The sequence below is a fragment of the Garra rufa genome, chromosome 6 (assembly GCF_049309525.1).
Source record: "Garra rufa chromosome 6, GarRuf1.0, whole genome shotgun sequence".
NCBI lineage: Eukaryota > Metazoa > Chordata > Actinopteri > Cypriniformes > Cyprinidae > Garra > Garra rufa.
In genome coordinates, this window is record NC_133366.1 from 26,966,714 (window position 1) to 26,985,831 (window position 19,118).

The following is a 19,118-nucleotide window of genomic DNA, read 5'->3' on the forward strand; positions in this document are numbered from 1 at the left end:
TGCACTCTTTGTCTTGATTAATAGTTTTTTTTTTCATCCAGGACATATTAATTGACTTTTTTTTGTAATTTTACTGTAATTCATCTTATTATTTTATTCTATTTTATTTCACTTGAAAGACCTAAAGACACACTTGTTCTTGTTAACCAATTGTAAAATCTTGCAATTGTTTTCCCTTTCAAGACATAAAGACACATTACTTTATTTTGTAATTTTACTGTAATTTATTTTATTATTTTATTCTATTCCATTTTACTTTATTTTAATTGCAAGGCAGAAAGACACTCTTTTTCTTGTTTACCACTGGTAAAAGTTTGCCACTTTTTTTACTTCCAAAACATAAAAGTAGTTTTACTTTAATTTACTTTATTTTTTATTCTATTTTATTTTATTTTACTTCATTTTATTTTACCTGCAAGAATGAAAGACACTCTTGTTCTTGTTCACCAATGGTAAAAATTGTGTTCCCTTCCAAGGCATAAAGACATATCACTGTGATTTATTTTATTATTTTATTCTATTTTATTTTACTTCATTTTATTTTACTTGCAAGACAGAAATACGCTCTTGTTCTTGTTTCCCACTTTTACCGCAATTTTATTCCCTTCCAAGACATAAAGACACATTACTTTATTTTGTACTTTTACTGTAATTTATTTTATTCTATTTTACTTTATTTTATTTGAATTGCAAGACAGAAAGACAATTTTATTCTTGTTTACCACTGGTAAAACTTTTGCCATTTTTTTCCTTTCAAGACATAAAGACATATTACTGCATTTTGTAATGTTACTGTAGTTTATTTTATTATATTATATTATTCTATTCTATTTTATTTTATATTATTTTATTTTACTTGCAAGACAGTGTTTACCACTGGTAAAATTTAGCCGTATAATTTTAATGTAATTTATTTTACTTTAGAGACTTTTGTTTGCCACTGGTAAAATTTTGCAGTGCTTTATCATTTTATTTTATTTTTATTTTATTGTATAACTTCCAAACCAGAAAGCCAAACGGACAGCCGCTTTTTCTTTTCTCAAGAGCACATGTATAAAATGTGTTGACGCAGCATTTAGCCAATCACTCAAGCTGTACTGTTTAGCGGTATGCTCTCTCTCTCTTTCACTCTCTCTGAACATAATAAGAAGCCAGGAGAGATGAATAATTGACTGATTGTTGCATTATTCAGGCCCCTATTGTGGAAAAAAGCCCAGTCTCTGGCACATTCCAGGTCTCTCTGGCATATTGAATATGAGGTTAAAGTTTCAATCAACCTTGAAAGGGAGAGGCATTTTTCATCGGCTAGCTGGTGTATCAAGTTGATGCACTCAGAGTTAGTGTACACTTCTGTCCAGACAATACTTTATCTGCAATACATATAATAAAATTGACTACGCTAGATTAAAAAATGCATTATCAATTCGCCCTGACAGTATCAGTAATGTATTTATTGAGAAGATGCTTAAATTTGCACTTGACTGCAGTCATATACAATCAACACTAGTTGTTTTTCTCCCATGGTGATCACTTGTATCTATTTCTATAAATCTCACACTCATGTATGGGAACCACAATGACTCTAACAAGACAGATCCAGAGCCTGTTGAATGGCTCGTCACAGTCTGTAATAGATCCAGCCACAACGGAGTAGCGCAAATGTAATCTAATCAGACAGTGCCTATTATACATTAGTACAGCGGTAGAGGTGCAGGACAAGTTATCCAAATGAGTGTTAGAGCAGGATGAGAGTCAGGCCGTGGACGGGTAATGAAAGGGCAAGAGAGTAGCGCTCAGCTTTTCAAACCTTTCACTGTCATTACTAATTCATGTTGCTCCTTCTCGCTCCTAATGAGAGAGAGTTGGGGGAAAGGGAGAATGGTGCGGGATAATGTGCCGTGAAATTGACTCATTCGCGAGAGGAGGAAAGGGAGAGGAGATCAACTTTTGATTTTAAACTGCCCTCCGAGGAAATGATGGTGAATTTAGTGATCCTGACAAAAGAGGGGACTGTTTATTTAGTTCAGCTTTTTCATGACACAGAAAGAAGGAATGAAGTTAACAGACAAACCATACAACAGCCTCAAATAACATTTGGACATTTAAACCACACTCAAAAATGTATGAATGACTCTTTTTGTTATTCATAAATAAAGTACAAAAAGTTGAAGGAAAACACTTTAGAAAAATAAGTGTGTTCGGTGTCAAATTGTTTAAAATTAGGACATTTTGTAAAATGTCAATGCATGTTCCTACTGTATAGTTAATGTGATGAACTGCACCTGCGGTTCCTCTGCTAGAACATCTGTGTGAACCTGAAGATAAATGACTTCATTCATCCACTAAAAATGACCTTGGGACTGTAATTTAACAGTAAGATTCAATTTGTTAACATCATGAACAATGAACTATATCTTTTTATCAAGTTATCTGACATTATCATGATGAATTTGTTCTGACACAGTTTAACTCTTGAGATCTTGTCATATTTTATTACCATTTTCTAAACTATAGCTAATAAACTGATAATGTGGGAAATGATAAAGGTGTCTGAATACATTTTGGTTTGACATTTGCCATGCTCTAAAATATTGTATTGGGTAGAAATTGTGAGTAAAAGTATAAAAATATTTATCCTTAAATCTAGTAAATCATGAAAAGCTAGACAATTCATGTATATTCACTGGATAAAAAGAGTGTGAACTGTGAAGAACATTCAGTTCTTAAAACATCCAGAACCCTGCAATTTAATTTAGTGTCGGGCCTTTGCGTGTTGTTTTGGACAGTGGGGAGTCTTGGAGTCAAATCGGTTGAGAACAAGTGTGTTCGGTTTCAAATTGTTTAAAATTAGGACATTTTGTAAAATGTCAATGCATGTTCCTATAGTTAATGTGATGAACTGCATCTGTGGTTCATGTATCTTTTACATGTTTATCTTGTAACAAAATACATGTTAAATTGACCTAATAAATGCTGTATAAATGATTTGGTTGATTGGTAGATCCAGTGTTGGGGGTAACGCATTACAAGTAACGCGAGTTACGTAATAATATTACTTTTTCCAACACTGTAAAAAGTTGTCACCAGTTTCAGCTTAAAAACTTAAGTTCAGCAGCTGCCTTAACATTTTAAGTTAAATCAACTTAAAACTGCAAGTACTTTCAACTCATAAGTTAAATCAACTTAAAAGTACAGGTCATTTTAACACATTTGTTGTTGTGAGTTGAAAAAACTTGTAGTTTTAAGTTGATTTAACTTAAAATTTTAAGGCAGCTGCTGAACTTAGGTTTTTAAGTTGAAACTGGTGAAATCTTTTTACAGTTTAGTAACTAGTAAAGTAACGCATTACTTTTTAACGGACAAGAAAATACCTTTCAAAATACTTTTTCAAATAAGTAACGGCAAATACTTTCCCCCGTGAATGTGAACATGCATTAATTCATCTCACTCACAAAAAAACAGATTCAGTATTCTTCAAAACGAATGAAAAACAGTTAAATTTAACTCAGAATATGACGCAAACCTGCAATAATTAAATATGTTAAATAATACAAATATCCTTTATGTATTTAATCCCATTTTATTAACCGATTTCTTTGTTGCCGACTTTAATGATCCAATTCATTCATACTAATAAGCAAAAATTACTCAAGATAAACTGACATTTGTTTTCCTTTTTTTTTTATTGCTGAAGAGCTGACATTTTTTCTTCTGTGGTCTACTGTCCAGATGGGAATTTACTTTTCTCTAAGCCTGAGGCTTTTGATGTGAAAAGGCTTTTACATTAGCCAAAAATAGAACTTTTTACAAGCCCTGCCCAGATTTAAAAAGTAACGCAAAAGTAACGTAATGCATTACTTTCCATAAAAAGAGTAAAAACAAAAAAATATTTAGCCTTAAATCCGTGTCATCTGTGTCCAGTAAATCATGCAAAACTAGACTATTTATGTATATTCACTGGATAAAAAGAGTGTGAACTGTGAAGAACATTCAGTTCTTAAAACATCCGGAACCCTGCAATTTAATTTAGTGTCGGGACGTGTGTTGTTTTGGACAGTGGGGAGCCTTGGAGTCAAAAAGGTTGAGAACAAAACATACAGTAGCCTGACGCTCAAAAGTTTGATTCATTGGCCAACAATAAAGTTGTCAGAGGCCCCAGGGCCTTGAGCCTAGAGGCCTGTATTTACCCGACACAAAACCAAGGCACTGCCAAAGTCAAAATGATATCGACAAACTTGAACATGTGCCCGTGACTGTTGGCACACTGTGAAATAAATAAGGAAATGAGAAATGTTATTCATCCCAGTCCAGGCACCTCCTCAGCATAAATAGTGGCTTCTGAAATCATTATCACAGCTTTGATGTGGAAATGTGTTCAACACATGTTCATTCTTGTAAATACAACTACATTTCTTACAACTGCTATTGTATTTCTTATGATTATGTCAGTTTGGCCACCACGTCTCACAGGAAGACCATTTTGTTTAGTCAGTTTACAAAATAAAGGTTCTTTATTGGCTTCAATGGTTCTATGAAGAACCTTGAACATCCATACACTCTTAAAAATAAAGGTGCTTCACGATGCCATAGAAGAATCATTTTGTCTAATTGGTTCCATTAAGAACTTTTAGCATCTGAAGAACCTTTCTGTTTCACAAAAGGTTCTTTGTGGCAAATAAGGTTCTTCAGATTATAAAAAGGTAAAAAATGGTTCTTTAAAGAACCTTTGACTGAATGGTTCTTTTAGAACCAAAAATGGTTCTTCTATGGCATCGCTTGAAGAACCTTTTGAAGCACCTTTATTTTTAAGAGTGTAGAACCTTTCAAATGCAGAAAAGGTTCTTTATAGTTGAAAAAGGTTCAAATGTTGTTCAAAATGGTTCTTTTAGGAACTGTACACTTCTTTGGGGAACCAAAACTGGTTCTTCTATGGCACCACTGCAAAAACACCCTTTTGGAACCTTTATTTTTAAGAGTGTAAATAATGAAAGGCTTAAGTTGAAATTCTTAGTCTTGGTTAGAAATAATAAAGAAACTCATACAGGTTTAGAATAACATGAAGGTGAGTAAATGATGACAGAATGATCATTTTTGCAGTCACAATTATGTAAAATCAGAAGTACAAGATTTTAGTGTTTTCGAGGTGAAAGCTAATAGTGGGCCTCAAAAGACCATATAATCAGTTCTTGGTCAAGACAAAAACCTGGACAACAACCCACTCTAAGGCATTTCTCACATTCCCTTTCACTGTAAGGATTTGTGTTTAATGAGAATGTATTGTTTTGTTTGTTTGTTTGTTTTTGCCATTGCCTTGTCAGTAGATATGTGTGTGTGTGTGTGTGTGTGTGTGTGTGTGTGTGTGTGTGTGTGTGTGTGTGTGTGTGTGTGTGTGTGTGTGTGTGTGTGTGTGTGTGTGTGTGTGTGCTTTCACTCAAGCTGCTTGACAGGGGCACTGGGTGCTTGAGAGGACTTATGTCCCTTCGCTGGACTTCTGACAGCTGGATTGGCTTGTTTTCCCTCCCTCTCCCTGGGGGCTTCGCTGTCAGCTCTATACTCAGGCAGATTGTGAAGAGAGAGATTAATGGACAATGAGGATGGCAGAAAGGGAGAGACATCGAGAGCGGGAGAAGAGAAAAAAGGACGAGAGGAGGCCAACTGCCATCTGCTCATTTCCTTTTAATGGACAAAGCAAACAGCAGGAGACAGTGCTGCCGACAAATCTGGATTTTCTTTATTACATGAACACACGCTCTAATTTGTTGAGCTTGACAAAGACAGAAACATGGCTACTTTTTCTTCTATTCAGGTCTTTTACCCATCATTCTTCAGTTCTTTTTTTATGGTAACAAGTGTGATTTGGTCATTATCTGTCTGGCTTTCAGGCAAAATGTTAGGTGGTTTCTGTTTAGCTTTAATTTTTGACAATGCGTGTTACATGAGCAGACTATTCAAAAAGTTATTTAATAAAAATATGCAATGAAGTACACCAAAAACATAATGACTAGCTTTGTTCAGTTAATTAGTTTCACAGTGAATCTGAATTTGACATAGGATGTTATATACAATTAGCTACTTCTTGCGAAAGATCAGGTCTGTTTCTCCTCTTTATGACTCACACCAGCATTTCCTTTCATTAATCTCTTGGCCTTGTCACCACCAGCTGTGAAAGCCATACTTCCTGTTTAAATTTAATTTTGTAAAACCTATGAATACAGCCATGGAAAAGTCAAAATAGTTCATTTAGAATTAGCAGCTAATCGCTAATATCAGGGAGAAATTAGAGACAGGAAAAAAGAAGTTAATGGTTCTCAAAGTGGGGGGCGGGCGAGTATTGCAGGGGGGGGGGGGGCGCAGGCCATCAGCAGAAAAATAAGTATAAAAACATAAACAGCCAAAGGACGTCACTTAGAATGGGAGATGGATCGGTGTGTGAAAGAGAAGATAAAACCATAGATGAATTCGCACAGATTCAGGCAGGTGCTGGTCATTCAAAAGCTCAATGCAGAAAGTTTGACGAGGTATAATTGCTCTCGGCTTCAAAGTTAAAATGATTTGCAACTGTCGCTTTGTGGCGTCCAGCAGAGATGTCACTGACACTGCACTCTGCTGAACTGCGGTATTCTGGCGCCTCAGTCTCGGTATACTGTATGCAGCATGATAACTCAGCGGCAGAGTTCCACTCACGCAGGGGCGTAATTTCCACTTGGGGCTTTTTAAAAATCCTGTTTGTGTCCTCCCACTTTCAAATAGTTTTGTAAAATTAATGTCTTGTATTGTAGAATGCATGCACAGCGCCGCTGATTCGCGCGATCGTTAGATTTTAGATACACCGTCTGGTGCACCTGGACATATCATCAGTGATGTAACCTAGGATCACGGGGGGTTTCGGGTCTTTCAACAATCAGACCCCCTCCCCTAGGCGACCCAGCCGGGGTGATCAAGTCCCAGCTTATGTCCAGGTAGCGCTACTACCCTACACGCCATACCTCTCCTCTCCTGATCCACAGCCACCTTGATGCTACTTCTGCAGCATCAGTGGCCAACTTGATGGCCCTTCGCTGGCTCGCCCCTGTGATGCCAAGCATTTTGTAGGCCCTGCAAAGGGATTGGCCCACAAACCCTCGACATCCCACTTCGATGGGTTGGCATATTGCCCGCCACCCATTGCTCCGGCAACCCTCCACAATCTGGGAGTACTTTGCCCTCTTTCTTTCATTGGCCTCCTCCATACGGTCTTCCCAAGGCACTGTGAGCTCCAAGATAATTACCTGCTTGGAGGCCTCTGAGGTGAGCACAATGTCTGGCCTTAATGTTGTTATAGCAACTGTCTCAGGGAACTTCAGCTGCTTGCCCAGATCAACTGACAGCTCCCAGTCACGCGCCGTTGCCAACAGGCCAGAGGAGGTGCCCCGGGCAGCTGGTGTTGACTTCTCCCCAGCTCTGACAAAAGCTGTGGTCTTCACTGGGTGGAGGCTCTTGCTGTGGCTAATTCCACTGCAGATAGAATCCGCTACAGCTTTTAGGACCTGGTCATGCCGCCAGTGGTAACGCCCTTCGCCCAGGGCTTTTGGACAGCAGCTCAGGATGTGTTCCAACGTTCCTCTCCGCTGGCAGAGGGGACATGCTGGTGTCTCCACCATTCCCCAGGAGAAGAGGTTGGATGGACTTGGCAACACGTCATAGACCGCCTGGATCAGGAATTTTATCCTGTAGGGTTCAGCCTTCCACAGCTCAGTCCATGTGACTTTGCGCTCCACTGTTTGCTCCCATCTTGTCCAGGCGCCCTGTTGCCGCATCCCAGCCATCTGGCAAGCTCGCTTCTCCTCAACTCCTGCACGCACCTCCTCCAGAATCAGCGACCTCCTCTCCTTCCCTTCCGCCTTGTCATAGCGGGGATTTCTTCTGCTGCCCAGGCCAGCTCTCCCCTGTGCCACTGAGCCCACCAACACCTTTTGCCGTAGCCTTGACTCTGCGTCGTCCACTGCCACGGCAGCCCTCCACTTCCGCCCTGTCCTGACCTCAATCCCAGCCTGGGCAACCTTTGGATCACTGGAATCCCGATACTGTAGGACCTCCCTGGACCGCGTCACCATGAACTTCTTGCTCAGGCTGCTCATGGGAAGCTTCAGCTTGTTGTTCCGCCCATATAGAGCGATGCTGCTCAGGCTTCGAGGAAGTCCCAGCCACCTGCGCAGAAACCTGCTGATCCTCATCTCAAAGCTTTCCACTGTTGAAATGGGGACTTCATACACCAGGAGGGGCCATAGGATCCGAGGGAGAATACCATGCTGGTAAATCCAGGCCTTGAACTTGCCAGGAAGGCCAGACTTGTCCACCACGGCCAGCCAGGCCTCCAGGTCTTGGTTGGTCGCTTTTATGGAAGCTGCGTCTCGCAGGCTGCACTTGAACACCTTCCCCAGGCTCTTCACAGGTTCCTCTGTCAGTGATGGTATCTTGGTGGTGCCAAGTGAGAAGTGGAACTTGTCAGTAACCTTCCCTTTCTTCAGCACGAGGGACCTTGACTTTGCCGGCTTGAAGTTCATGCGAGCCCAGGACATCAGCTCCTGAAGACCGTTCAGGATCCACCTGCAGCCTGGGACAGATGTTGTAGTCACTGTCAGGTCATCCATAAAGGCTCGGATGGGTGGCTGTCTAACTCCAGACTCAGAGAGGGGCCCCCTACACTGCATTTCCGCAGATTTCACCAGCATGTTCATGGCGAGTGCAAAAAGGATGACTGAGATTGTACAACCAGTGATAATCCCCTTCTCAAGCTTGTGCCAGTCGGAGGTTGTTGTTCCGGAGGAGACTCTCAGATGGAAGTTGGCATAGTAGTCCAGGATGAGGTCTCTGAACTTCTTCGGGGTGTGATGCCGGTTCAGTGCCTCTTCGACCAGCTTATGGGGTATGGATCCATAGGCATTTGCAAGGTCCAGCCACAACACAGCCAAGTCCCCCTTGTTCTCTCTGGCTTCCCTGATAAGCTGAGTGACCACGCCTGTATGCTCCAGACATCCAGGTACCTCTGGGATTCCCCCCTTCTGGACTGATATATCGATGTAGGACTTCTTCAGGAGGTAGTCTGTCAGTCGCCTGGAAATGAGGCTGAAAAAGATCTTTCCTTCAACACTCAGCAGTGAGATGGTCCGGAACTGATCGATTTTCTGAGACTTCTCCTCCTTCGGGATCCAAACACCCTCTGCCTGTCTCCACTGGTCTGCTACCCTTCCCCTCCTCCAAATCACCTTCAGGATCTTCCAGAGTCTGTGGAGTAGTCTTGGACAGTTCTTATAGACCTTATAAGGTACTCCACTGGGCCCTGGAGCGGAGTTTGCCCTTGCCCTCCTAACCACCTCCTGGATCTCCTTCCAACCGGGCTCTTTCCCATCAAAGTCCAGAACCGGTGCAGGTGGATTAATCAAGAACCTGCAGGGCCCTAGGTCTTGCTCTCTGTACTCATCACTGTAAGATTGCTTGAGGTGGTGGTCAACTTCAGCTTTCAAGCAGGTGAGTTGGCCGCTGCGCTTCTGTCCTAGCAGCTGTTTCGTAAATCCAAATGGGTTTGCTAGAAAGGCAGCTCTCCTCCTGGACCTCTCCTTCCTCCTCCTCCTATGCCCCTCCGCTCTCCTCAAAGTCATCAGCTTTTTGCGGATTATGCTACGTAGCTCCGCAAGTGGTCCCCTCTCCTCTTCACTTGCAACCTTGAACTGCTGCCTCAAGGTCTTCAGCTCCTGCCTGAGCTGATGGATTTTACTTGCTCTGTTGTTCATGGTATAAGGGGGTTTCGCTGCTCGCTTCTCCTCCAGTCCAAACCTCTCTGCAGCTAGGCTGATGATGATTGTAGTCATCGTTTTGAGGCGTCGATCAGCTCTCCCTTTGGCAGTTGCCTCCAAGATGGTATCTGCGTCTTCGTCAAACTGACGCCACTCCTTCTCCTTGCTAGCTTGGGGCCACTTCACCCGACGATGTTCTGATGTCCTGTGTGCATCAGGTGGTTGCATCACCTGGAGGCTCCGGGCACTGTGGGGTGACTCCGGGCCTGGCTCCTCCTGCGTCTCACCAGGCGTAGTCCCTGTGCGCTGTGACTCTACCTCCTTCTGTATACACTTCATCTTGGCCTGGTGGATCCGCAGGCCATGTCGGTTCTTGCATATCTTGCCACATTTGCATTCTATTGTCGTCGTCATGTTTTCATTGCCATATGTCGTCATCCTTTGATCCGTCCTGTGGGATTCTCTTCCGCCCCCCCTCTCGGGAATCCCTAGGGGTATATCACCAAAAGTAAAACGCGCACACGCATTCAAAAGCAATTTTAATACCCCAAGTTTAGAGATCGACTCCCCAATGCGGGCAAATTAGGCTACATAAAATATCTAGGCTGTTATTAGTATTGGGCTATAATCAGTTGTGTAGTTTTCTATAGCTCTGTATCATGATGGGAAAATTCGGTCTCTATTTGCACTATATTAATATATTAATAAATATATTAATAAAGGTGACTTGACTATATTGAAAGAGTAGCTTACTTTGATTATGACTGCATTTATTGCCTACACGACTAAGAAAGAACTGTGTCGTTTATTTTTTTATTTATACTGTAGATTATTTAAAAATGCAGTGGTTGGCTGTAATTTAAATGGCTGTACTTACAATAGAGAAAATAAACATCTTGTTCGTGTACTCATATTTTTATTCATTCCTGTCCTTTGTTTAAGGCGTAAAATAAATATATTAAAAAAGGCTTTCAGAATTAGCCCATTTGCTTGAAAAAATCTGCAATCAGAATCAGCCATGAAGAATCAAGATCGGCACATTACTAAAAATAAATTGGGTGCTCCTATATTTTTTTTGGTGCTCCTAACTTTTTGAAGTTGGGAGCACCAGTGCTACCAAGTAAAAAAAATTAATTTCAAGCCCTGCTATGCCTTAGGACAGCATGAAACCCACAATAAATAATAATAAAAAAAAATAATAAAACAGTTATTCTCCCTGTGCTATTTTTTAATGTTTCAAGTGTTGCTTGTGTTTTTCTCCTGTAGCTTTTTTTTTTTTTTTTAACTACGCATACATTTTTCATTATGTTTAGTAAAATCATTTATTAGTCTTAGGTGGTATTTTTTCGGGAGGGGGGGGCACCAGATTTTTTAAAGGTTGAAAGGGGGGCGCGACCAAAAAAGTTTGAGAACCACTGGAATAGGCCTATTGTTTAGCTTCCCATTAGCACACGTTTTAATACTAAAATGAAATATGAGAATTAAACAAGGTGTTAGCTGATGAATTCAAGACGGATCTGGGATCCATTTTCTTTTTCTTCCGCTCACATTTGAGATTTGACCTCGATCAAAGAGCAGCTTGTACTTCTAGTCCTTGCATGACAGACCCATGTAATTCAGGCAGGTTGTAAAAACTAAATAGACTTACCTAGTTTTATTTAAGGCATCTGCGATTGGTTTCCCATCATCTCATAATGGGTTACATTCTCTCAAAATGATACAGTCCTGTAATGGATAATGACATGATTACAATTTTGCTAAAGCAGTAACAAGTATGTTGTAATGTTAATGTTTTATTTATTGCACGTCTATTCTGGCAGAATTACCAAAGACCTTCTGACCTTAGTCAGGGTAGTGCCATTTTTGACAAGACTGAAAGTGAGGCAGGATAGAAGTAGATGAATTGTAGGCCTACTGTTGTGGAACATCTTTCTTAGGGGAAGAAAACCTCCATAAAATAAAGTCTATAAAAAGTTGTGAAAATTACAAGTTCTAAATTACATGATTTCACTTGTTAGCTCCAAAATATGCATGTTTTCTGATTAAGATGAGCTAGTTCCTACACCGTTCTGGCAACTGAAGCACCCCAGGAAACTTCATTGCTTTGTGATAGTTGGGAGACAGAAGCTGGATGTCTTCTATCATCTCTATTAGTCATGACTGCTGTGTCCTATTTCATGATTATCTTATGAAAACCAGCAACTCCCCATAAGCATCGCCACCGCCAGCCTGCGCAACACGTCTAAAACACCCAACAGATGGTCATTACACAAACAAGCTAATTTATCTCAAAGCCAGCAGTGGGGAACAAACAAAAGTATTTTACTTAATGTAGCAGCTTGACGTTGACTTGCAGCTGAGCTTTCAAACCGGCTCAAATGAAAGATGTCTTGTTTTCATTAATTCTCCAGCAGAGAAACCTCTTGTTTGTGAAATTGAAGTCAGACGATAGCAATGATCATTTATCAAAAGCCAAACGGCCTGTTTCATGATCTGAAATTATTTAAAGGCATTGGCTCTATTTCCTACCTACCTACTGTATATTACCACTTCATTTAATTACATAGTCACAGCTTCAAAGTTAGGCCCTTTGTACTTTCGAGACAGCCAGCCTCAACCTTTATGAATTTTGGTTGAATTAATTAATTATTATTATTATTTTTTTTACTTACATTGCTTGGAGTTGTGGTAATCGTGACCCGGACCAGTCATTCAAAACAGTTGTCTATGCTGCCACCGTGTGGTCATAAACCACAGTACAGTAGAATAGAATCTGCTCAGAACAGGATGAATGAATCAAATGAATGAATGGAACTTCATCTAAGACTAATAATTATATTCCCAGTGTTTGTTGAACAAGACAGTTACATTTAACTTTTATTCCGAGAGAAAGACAGGAAAAGACTGTAGGCCTTGCAGTTTGGCCTGCCTGATTAGTTTTAGGGCAGAAGAAGAAGAAAAAGAAGAAAAATTATCCTACAAATAAAATACGGGTACAGCTTATGCACTCTTAGTAATCATCATCTCAGTTTAAAAAAAAAATCTCAGTATGATGCACCTAAATATAATTCTCAAACAGAATTCATATTCAACCACATTTATTTATTTATTTATTTATTTATCACAATTGTGACCCTGGCCTGGACCACAAAACCAGTTATAATAAGTAGCACGTGTATATTTGTAGCAATAGCCAAAAATACATTGCATGGGTCAAAATGATCAATTTTTCTTTTATGCATAAAATCATTAGGATATTAAGTAAAGATCAAGGTCAGTTCCATGAAGATATTTTGTACTTTCCTATTGTAAATATATTAAAACCTAATGTTTGATTAGTAATATACATTGCTAACTATAAGCTTAATTTGGACAACTTTAAAGGCAATTTTCTCAATATTTAGATTTTTTTTGCACCCTCAGATGCAAATAGGTGTATATCAGCCAAATATCGTCATGTCCTAACAACAATACATTAATGGAAAGCTTATTTATTCAACTTTTTGATGATGCATAAATCTAAAAAAAAAAAAAAAAATTACCCTTATAACAGGTTTTGTGGTCCAAGGTCAAAATTTGTCTCAAACCTTTGGTATTTTTTTCTCAAATTAATCTTTTTCAAATGACCTTTTGTTGTTACAACCTCCACTTGGACATTTCATCTCAATTTTGGGCATGAATTTATTGTAATAAATATTGAAATATATATTGTGCCAGCTCCCATCACCACCCTGTCCACATTTTAAGAACTTACTTGAAAACATAAACAAAATGTAACGTTTAGAAAAAAGAAAAGCAAAGCACAAGTTTAAAGAACAAATAAATAAACACAAGCTAAAAACGTAATCTACTAGGTGTTTCTTTATTCATTTTAGTATGTTAAGGGCATTAATCTGAAGTAAATAACTTTATTATTTTACAACAGAAACAACGGTTTGTTTTTAACATGACTATTAGGGGTTACACACATTACGGTAATCTGGATTTCTACTTTTAAAATCATTTTAAGATAAGCAGCTATACTATTTATAAGGCCATTGTAATCAAAGATAAAACCATGAAATAGTGGAACAATTCTTCATTTCTACGTTGAAAATGACAGTGAAATAGATATAACAAATTTGTTCTGAAACTAAAAATTAACAGCTGCATAAAACTGTAAAAGTCCATGGTAAATGTGTCATAATTATGACAAACAGTTGATTCTTTGACATACTAAATCATATTTATGAAGTAAAATCTTTCAAACCTTTACATGTAGTAAAGTCACTAACGCACGGCCTCTAGTGGCTGAACACAGTAAAAGAAAACGCTAATTTTGTATTAGTGACGCAGCTGAAGTTTGTCTCTTGCGAGGCGCCATCCTCTGTACCCTTTCCCCTTTCACAGCGAGATTTCCCTTTAACTTTTACGGGTTTTATGTTTTTAGTCCAGTGCCTTTGATTCGTTATCTTGTTAGTCTTCTGAGTTATATTCCGCGTGTCAGTGGCATGATGTTCACGTCCACCGGTTCGAGGGGATTGTGTAAGTACAGCTTAAAATCATCATGTCATGTAGACTAGATCCTGCTGTCATTCATTCAAATTGAAGCGTAGTCATCGTAGTCATGACCTTCATCCGATTATTATCGCACTTCACACATCATCTTTGCCTTCAAATAATATTGCTTTGGCTCATGGTTTAAGACAGGAAGTGCTGTGGTTTAAAAAGTCAGGGGTGTTAAATCGGCCACTCTTGGGGAAATGCGACATAACACACAGCCTTACAGATAGAGACTGCATAAACTTTTTCTGAAATCCATAATCACCACCTTCCTGATAAACCCCAACAAAGAGCTTCAGTTCACCACTGACTGATTGTTTTTGATGTACTAATGAGAATTCATTACTTATCCTAATGCTGTTTCAAGCCTGTGTAACTTTATTTCTTCTGTCCAATACTCTCAGTTTTAAATTAGTTTACGTTTTTATAAGACAGTTACCCTGAAAAACCTTATGAAAATTGCCGTAGTAACCGTGGTTTCAGAGGTACAAATGTGTTTTTATTTCTTCATGGGAACAGATTTGAAAACATGTAGCATTCCTCGCTCACCAGTGGATCCTCTGCAGTGAATGGGTGCCGTCAGAATGAGAGCTTCAACAGCTGATAAAAACATCACAGTAATTTATAATTAAAGCACATGACTCCAGGCCATGAATTAACATCTTGCAAAGTGAAAATCTGTGTGTTTGTAGGAAGCAAAAAAAAAAAAAAAATACATTTAAACTTAAACTTTTAACTTTACAAGCCAAAACTGTTCTACATAAACATGTGGGTGGATTTTCATGTAAACAGGAGATGGACTTTTTCACTGGAGGAATGTTTGTTATGGATTTTGGAATATTTTGGCCATAAGTGACAAGTGAAGATAAAGTGTCTTAAAGATGTAGAAAGCAATTCCTGAGAAACACTGTGGATGTTTGAAATCACCAAAATAAAAACACCCAACCAAATAGGCTACTATCCTAATAGTTTCACTGCCAAATTTAAAAAACAACAACAGCTTTTCACTTCGCAATATGGTAATTGATGGACTGGAGTCATGTGGATTAATTGTTAATTCACGAGTTCGCCCTTACATCTAATCTGCTTGAGCGAGTATTAAGCATATTTTGGCGTGCTGTCCGGGGGAAGGGTTCCGGGCCGGAATACAGGCCGGAACCAGAGAACTCCCCCTGCTAGTGTAGGGTCGAAACAGATTAGAAGTGGGGAGTAGGGGTGGAGGAGGGATGCCAAGAAACTATCGCTGGATGGAGGTAAGACGGCTGGTAATATATAGAGGATGCGCTGATTGAATGATTGGTTAAACAGGATGCACCTGTGCCGAATGGGTTGATTATCTGATCGTGCTCCTCCTGAACCTTGTTTAATCAAACATCATTTCACGAGTTCGCCCTTACATCTAATCTGCTTGAGCGAGTATTAAGCATATTTTGGCGTGCTGTCCGGGGGAAGGGTTCCGGGCCGGAATACAGGCCGGAACCAGAGAACTCCCCAAAGAAGCTTTTATGCATAGGACAGCTGCCACGAAGCAAGAAATTTAGGTAGCCCCCCCCAAAATATGCGTAGAACTAAATTTATGTAAGGAAAAGGAGGAGAGTGCCAATATTTTTTTTTTTTTTTTTTTTTTTTATAAACGATTCGATGGTCGGATGTGGCCCCCAAGCTGCGACCCTGCTGCACCGGGAGGGAAAGCCCACCCGTCGTCGAGTACGCAGCGTAACTCGAGCGACGGATAGGGGGCTCACACTGCGACCGAAGGGAGCCACGACTCTGCTGCACCGGAAGGAGGGGGCCTAGTCCGACCCTGAAATGGGCAAAATATGAGGCGATTGGTGGAGGGACCCTCACTGCCTCCGAAGAGAGCTTCGGCTCTGCTGCACCGGAAGGGAGGGTCTCCCTTGCGAGGTGCCTCGGATGGAGGGCTCCCACTGTGACCGAAGGGAGCCGTGACTCTGCTGCACCGGCGGGGAGAGCCCATCCGCTGTAGAGTACGCAGCGTAACTCGGCTGACAGACGGAGGGCTCACGCCGCGACCGAAGGGAGCCACGGCCCTGCTGCACCGGAAGAGGGAGCCCAGTCCGATGCTGAATAGGCAATAAGATGAGGCGATTGATGGAGGGACCCTCGCTGCTTCCGAAGGGAGCTGCGGCTCTGCTGCACCGGAAGGGAGAGTCCCCCTTGCGAGGTGCGTCGGATGGAGGGCCCCCACGCTACCGAAGGGAGCCGCGACTCTGCTGCACCGGGAGGGAGAGTCTGTCCGCTGCCGAGTACGCAGCGTAACTCGTGTGACAGACGGAATGCCCCACACTGCGACCGAAGGGAGCCGCGGCCCTGCTGCACCGGGAGGGTGAGCCCATTCCGATGCTGAATGTGTAAAAATAAAGCGATTGATGAAGGGACCCCTTCTGCTTCCGAAGGGAGCTGCGGCTCTGCTGCACCGGAAGGAAGAGTCCCCCTTGCGAGGCGGGGGTTGGCGCGTCGGATGGAGGGCTCCTACTGCAACCGAAGGGGGCCGCGACTCTGCTGCACCGGGAGGGAGAGCCCGTCCACCGTAGAGTACGCAGCGTAACGTGTGACAGACGGAGGGCTCACACTGCGACCGAAGGGAGCCGCGGCCCTGCTGCACCGGAAGGAAGAGCCCCGTCCGACGCTGGATAGGCAATAAAATCGGCGATTGATGAAGGGACTCTCACTGCTTCCGAAGGGAGCTGCGGCTCTGCTGCACCGGAAGGGAGAGTCCCCCTTGAGGGGAGCGTCGGATGGAGTGCTCCCGCTGCGACCGAAGGGAGCCGCGGCCCTGCTGCACCGGAAAAGAGACAGCCCCGTCCGACGCTGGATAGGCAATAAAATAGGCGATTGATGAAGGGACTCTCACTGTTTTCGAAGGGAGCTGCGGCTCTGCTGCACCGGAAGAGAGAGTCCCCCTTGAGGGGAGCGTCGGATGGAGGGCTCACGCTGCGACCGAAGGGAGCCGCGGCTCTGCTGCACCGGAAGGGGGAGCCCAGTCCGATGCTGAATAGGCGATAAAGATAAGGCGATTGATGGAGGGACCCTCTTCCGAAGGGAGCTGCGGCTCTGCTGCACCGGAAGAGCGAGTCCCCCTTGCGAGGCACGTCGGATGGAGGGCTCCCACTGCAACCGAAGGGAGCCGCGACTCTGCTGCACCGGCAGGGAGAGCACATCCGCCGTCGAGTAGGCAGCGTAACCCGAATGACAGACGGAGGGCTCACGCTGTGACCGAAGGGAGCCGCGGCCCTGCTGCACCGGAAGGGGGAGCCCCGTCCGATGCTTGATAGGCAATAAAATAGGCGATTGATGGAGGGACTCTCACTTCTTCCGAAGGGAGCTGCGGCTCTGCTGCACCGGAAGGGAGAGACCCCCTTGCGAGGCGACGAGCGTCGGATGAGGGGTTCCCACTGCGACCGAAGGGAGCCACGACTCTGCTGCACCGGAAGGGAGAGCCCATCCGCTGATGAGTACGCAGCGTAACTCGAATGACAGACGGAGGGCTCTCACTGCGACCGAAGGGAGCCGCGGCTCTGCTGCACCGGAAGGGGGAGCCCCGTCCGATGCTAAATAAGAAATTGAATTTGACGGCTGGTGGTGACAATGATTAAATTTAACATACAACGGGGTGGTTGGAGTCGACGACAAATTGAGGATACAGTGCAGATTTAGCTTGCGCGTCCCCAAATTGAAAGTAATAAAGGGGTGTGATAAGGTTAAATTAGAGAAAGGAGGTTAAATGTCAATGTAGTAGCCTTTTCTTCTTGGTTTGTCTTTGTTTAATCGAAGAAGCGATAATTTCGTTATCTAGAATGGGTAAATCTGATGCCGTTGAATTTAGACGTTATTGTGGTTTCCGAAAATCTCCAAGCCAAAGAAATTGCTTGGAGGATAAAGTCGAGTGACGTGTCAAGGAGCGGTTTCAAGGGATGAGTTATGGGAATACGAGTTGCGAATAGTGAGGTACTGGGGTTGGCGATTGGCCCGCCTCCAGATCCAGTGCTCTGAATTTTTGCAAGAATCTGGAACTTGATGATATTAGGCCCAGGGGGTGGTTCCAGAGCGACAGCATTCAGTGGAGTAAGTAGTGGGACTGCTGTGAATAAAGTGTACCAAGGTTTAGATTGAAAAGAAGGATCAGAATGAAGATAGGGCGGTGCCATAACAGTTTGTGGAGGCAGCCTCACGCATGGATTAGCCCCTGGTTACTGATAGGGAAAAGGAGTAGCAGGAGGGTAAGAGTAAGAGGTCTTGAGCGGCCAGCGGAGGCAGCCTCACTCTAACGTCTGCTGCAGGAGATAGAAGGAAAGGCATGGGAAATATAGGAGAAAAAGCCATGATAGCGTGCAGTGTGAGGAGTGGCCGAGTCTGGGGCGCGGCCTAGGCTTGCTGATGACCTGCTTCATCCTGATGCTTAAGAGCCAGAACTTGACCTGGAGAAAGACAACATTATTTTGAATGAAGTAGAAAGCTGTGAGGGAGAGGAGCATGGGCCGCAATTGTCAGGGAGGTAGCCTCATACTTAAATAGGGCTAGTGTCTGCTATGGGAGCTGGATGCCACTGAAAAGAAAGAGGTTATTAGTAACAGGAGGAAAAGTCTGAGATGTGTGGGCCTAAGTTGCAAACACAGACAGCCTCATGCCTTCTTCATTGGGAAGCGAGTACAGTTTGAGACATCTTGAAGAGCCTGTGTAGCCTGCACAGCAAGTGAAAGCGGCCTCGCACTAGCTTCTGCTATGGGAGCTGTAGGCCACTGAAAAGGAAAAGGGATTAGAAGTAACGGGAGGAAAACACTG

The 19,118-nt window shown here is 42.4% G+C and overlaps 2 protein-coding genes across 3 annotated transcripts in view; one reads left to right on the top strand and one right to left on the bottom strand.

The window, feature by feature from the left end:
- Positions 1–6,968: 6,968 nt before the first annotated feature.
- Positions 6,969–10,211, bottom strand: LOC141336894 (uncharacterized). The gene has a single exon (XM_073842613.1). The coding sequence runs from the start codon at positions 10,209–10,211 to the stop codon at positions 6,969–6,971; it is 3,243 nt and encodes a 1,080-aa protein (XP_073698714.1).
- A 3,931-nt stretch (positions 10,212–14,142) lies between these two features.
- Positions 14,143–19,118, top strand: part of ubac2 (UBA domain containing 2) — a 36,538-nt gene continuing 31,562 nt past the window's right edge. For both annotated transcript variants that reach the window (XM_073842395.1, XM_073842396.1), the window contains exon 1: positions 14,143–14,297. In XM_073842395.1, coding sequence (XP_073698496.1) covers positions 14,264–14,297 — 34 coding nt within the window. In that variant the 5' untranslated portion in view covers positions 14,143–14,263. The remainder of the gene's footprint in view (positions 14,298–19,118) is intronic.

Coding starts and splice junctions, on each gene's coding strand:
- LOC141336894 (XM_073842613.1), bottom strand. CDS start 10,211: ATGACGACATATGGCAATGAAAACATGACGACGACAATAGAATGCAAA.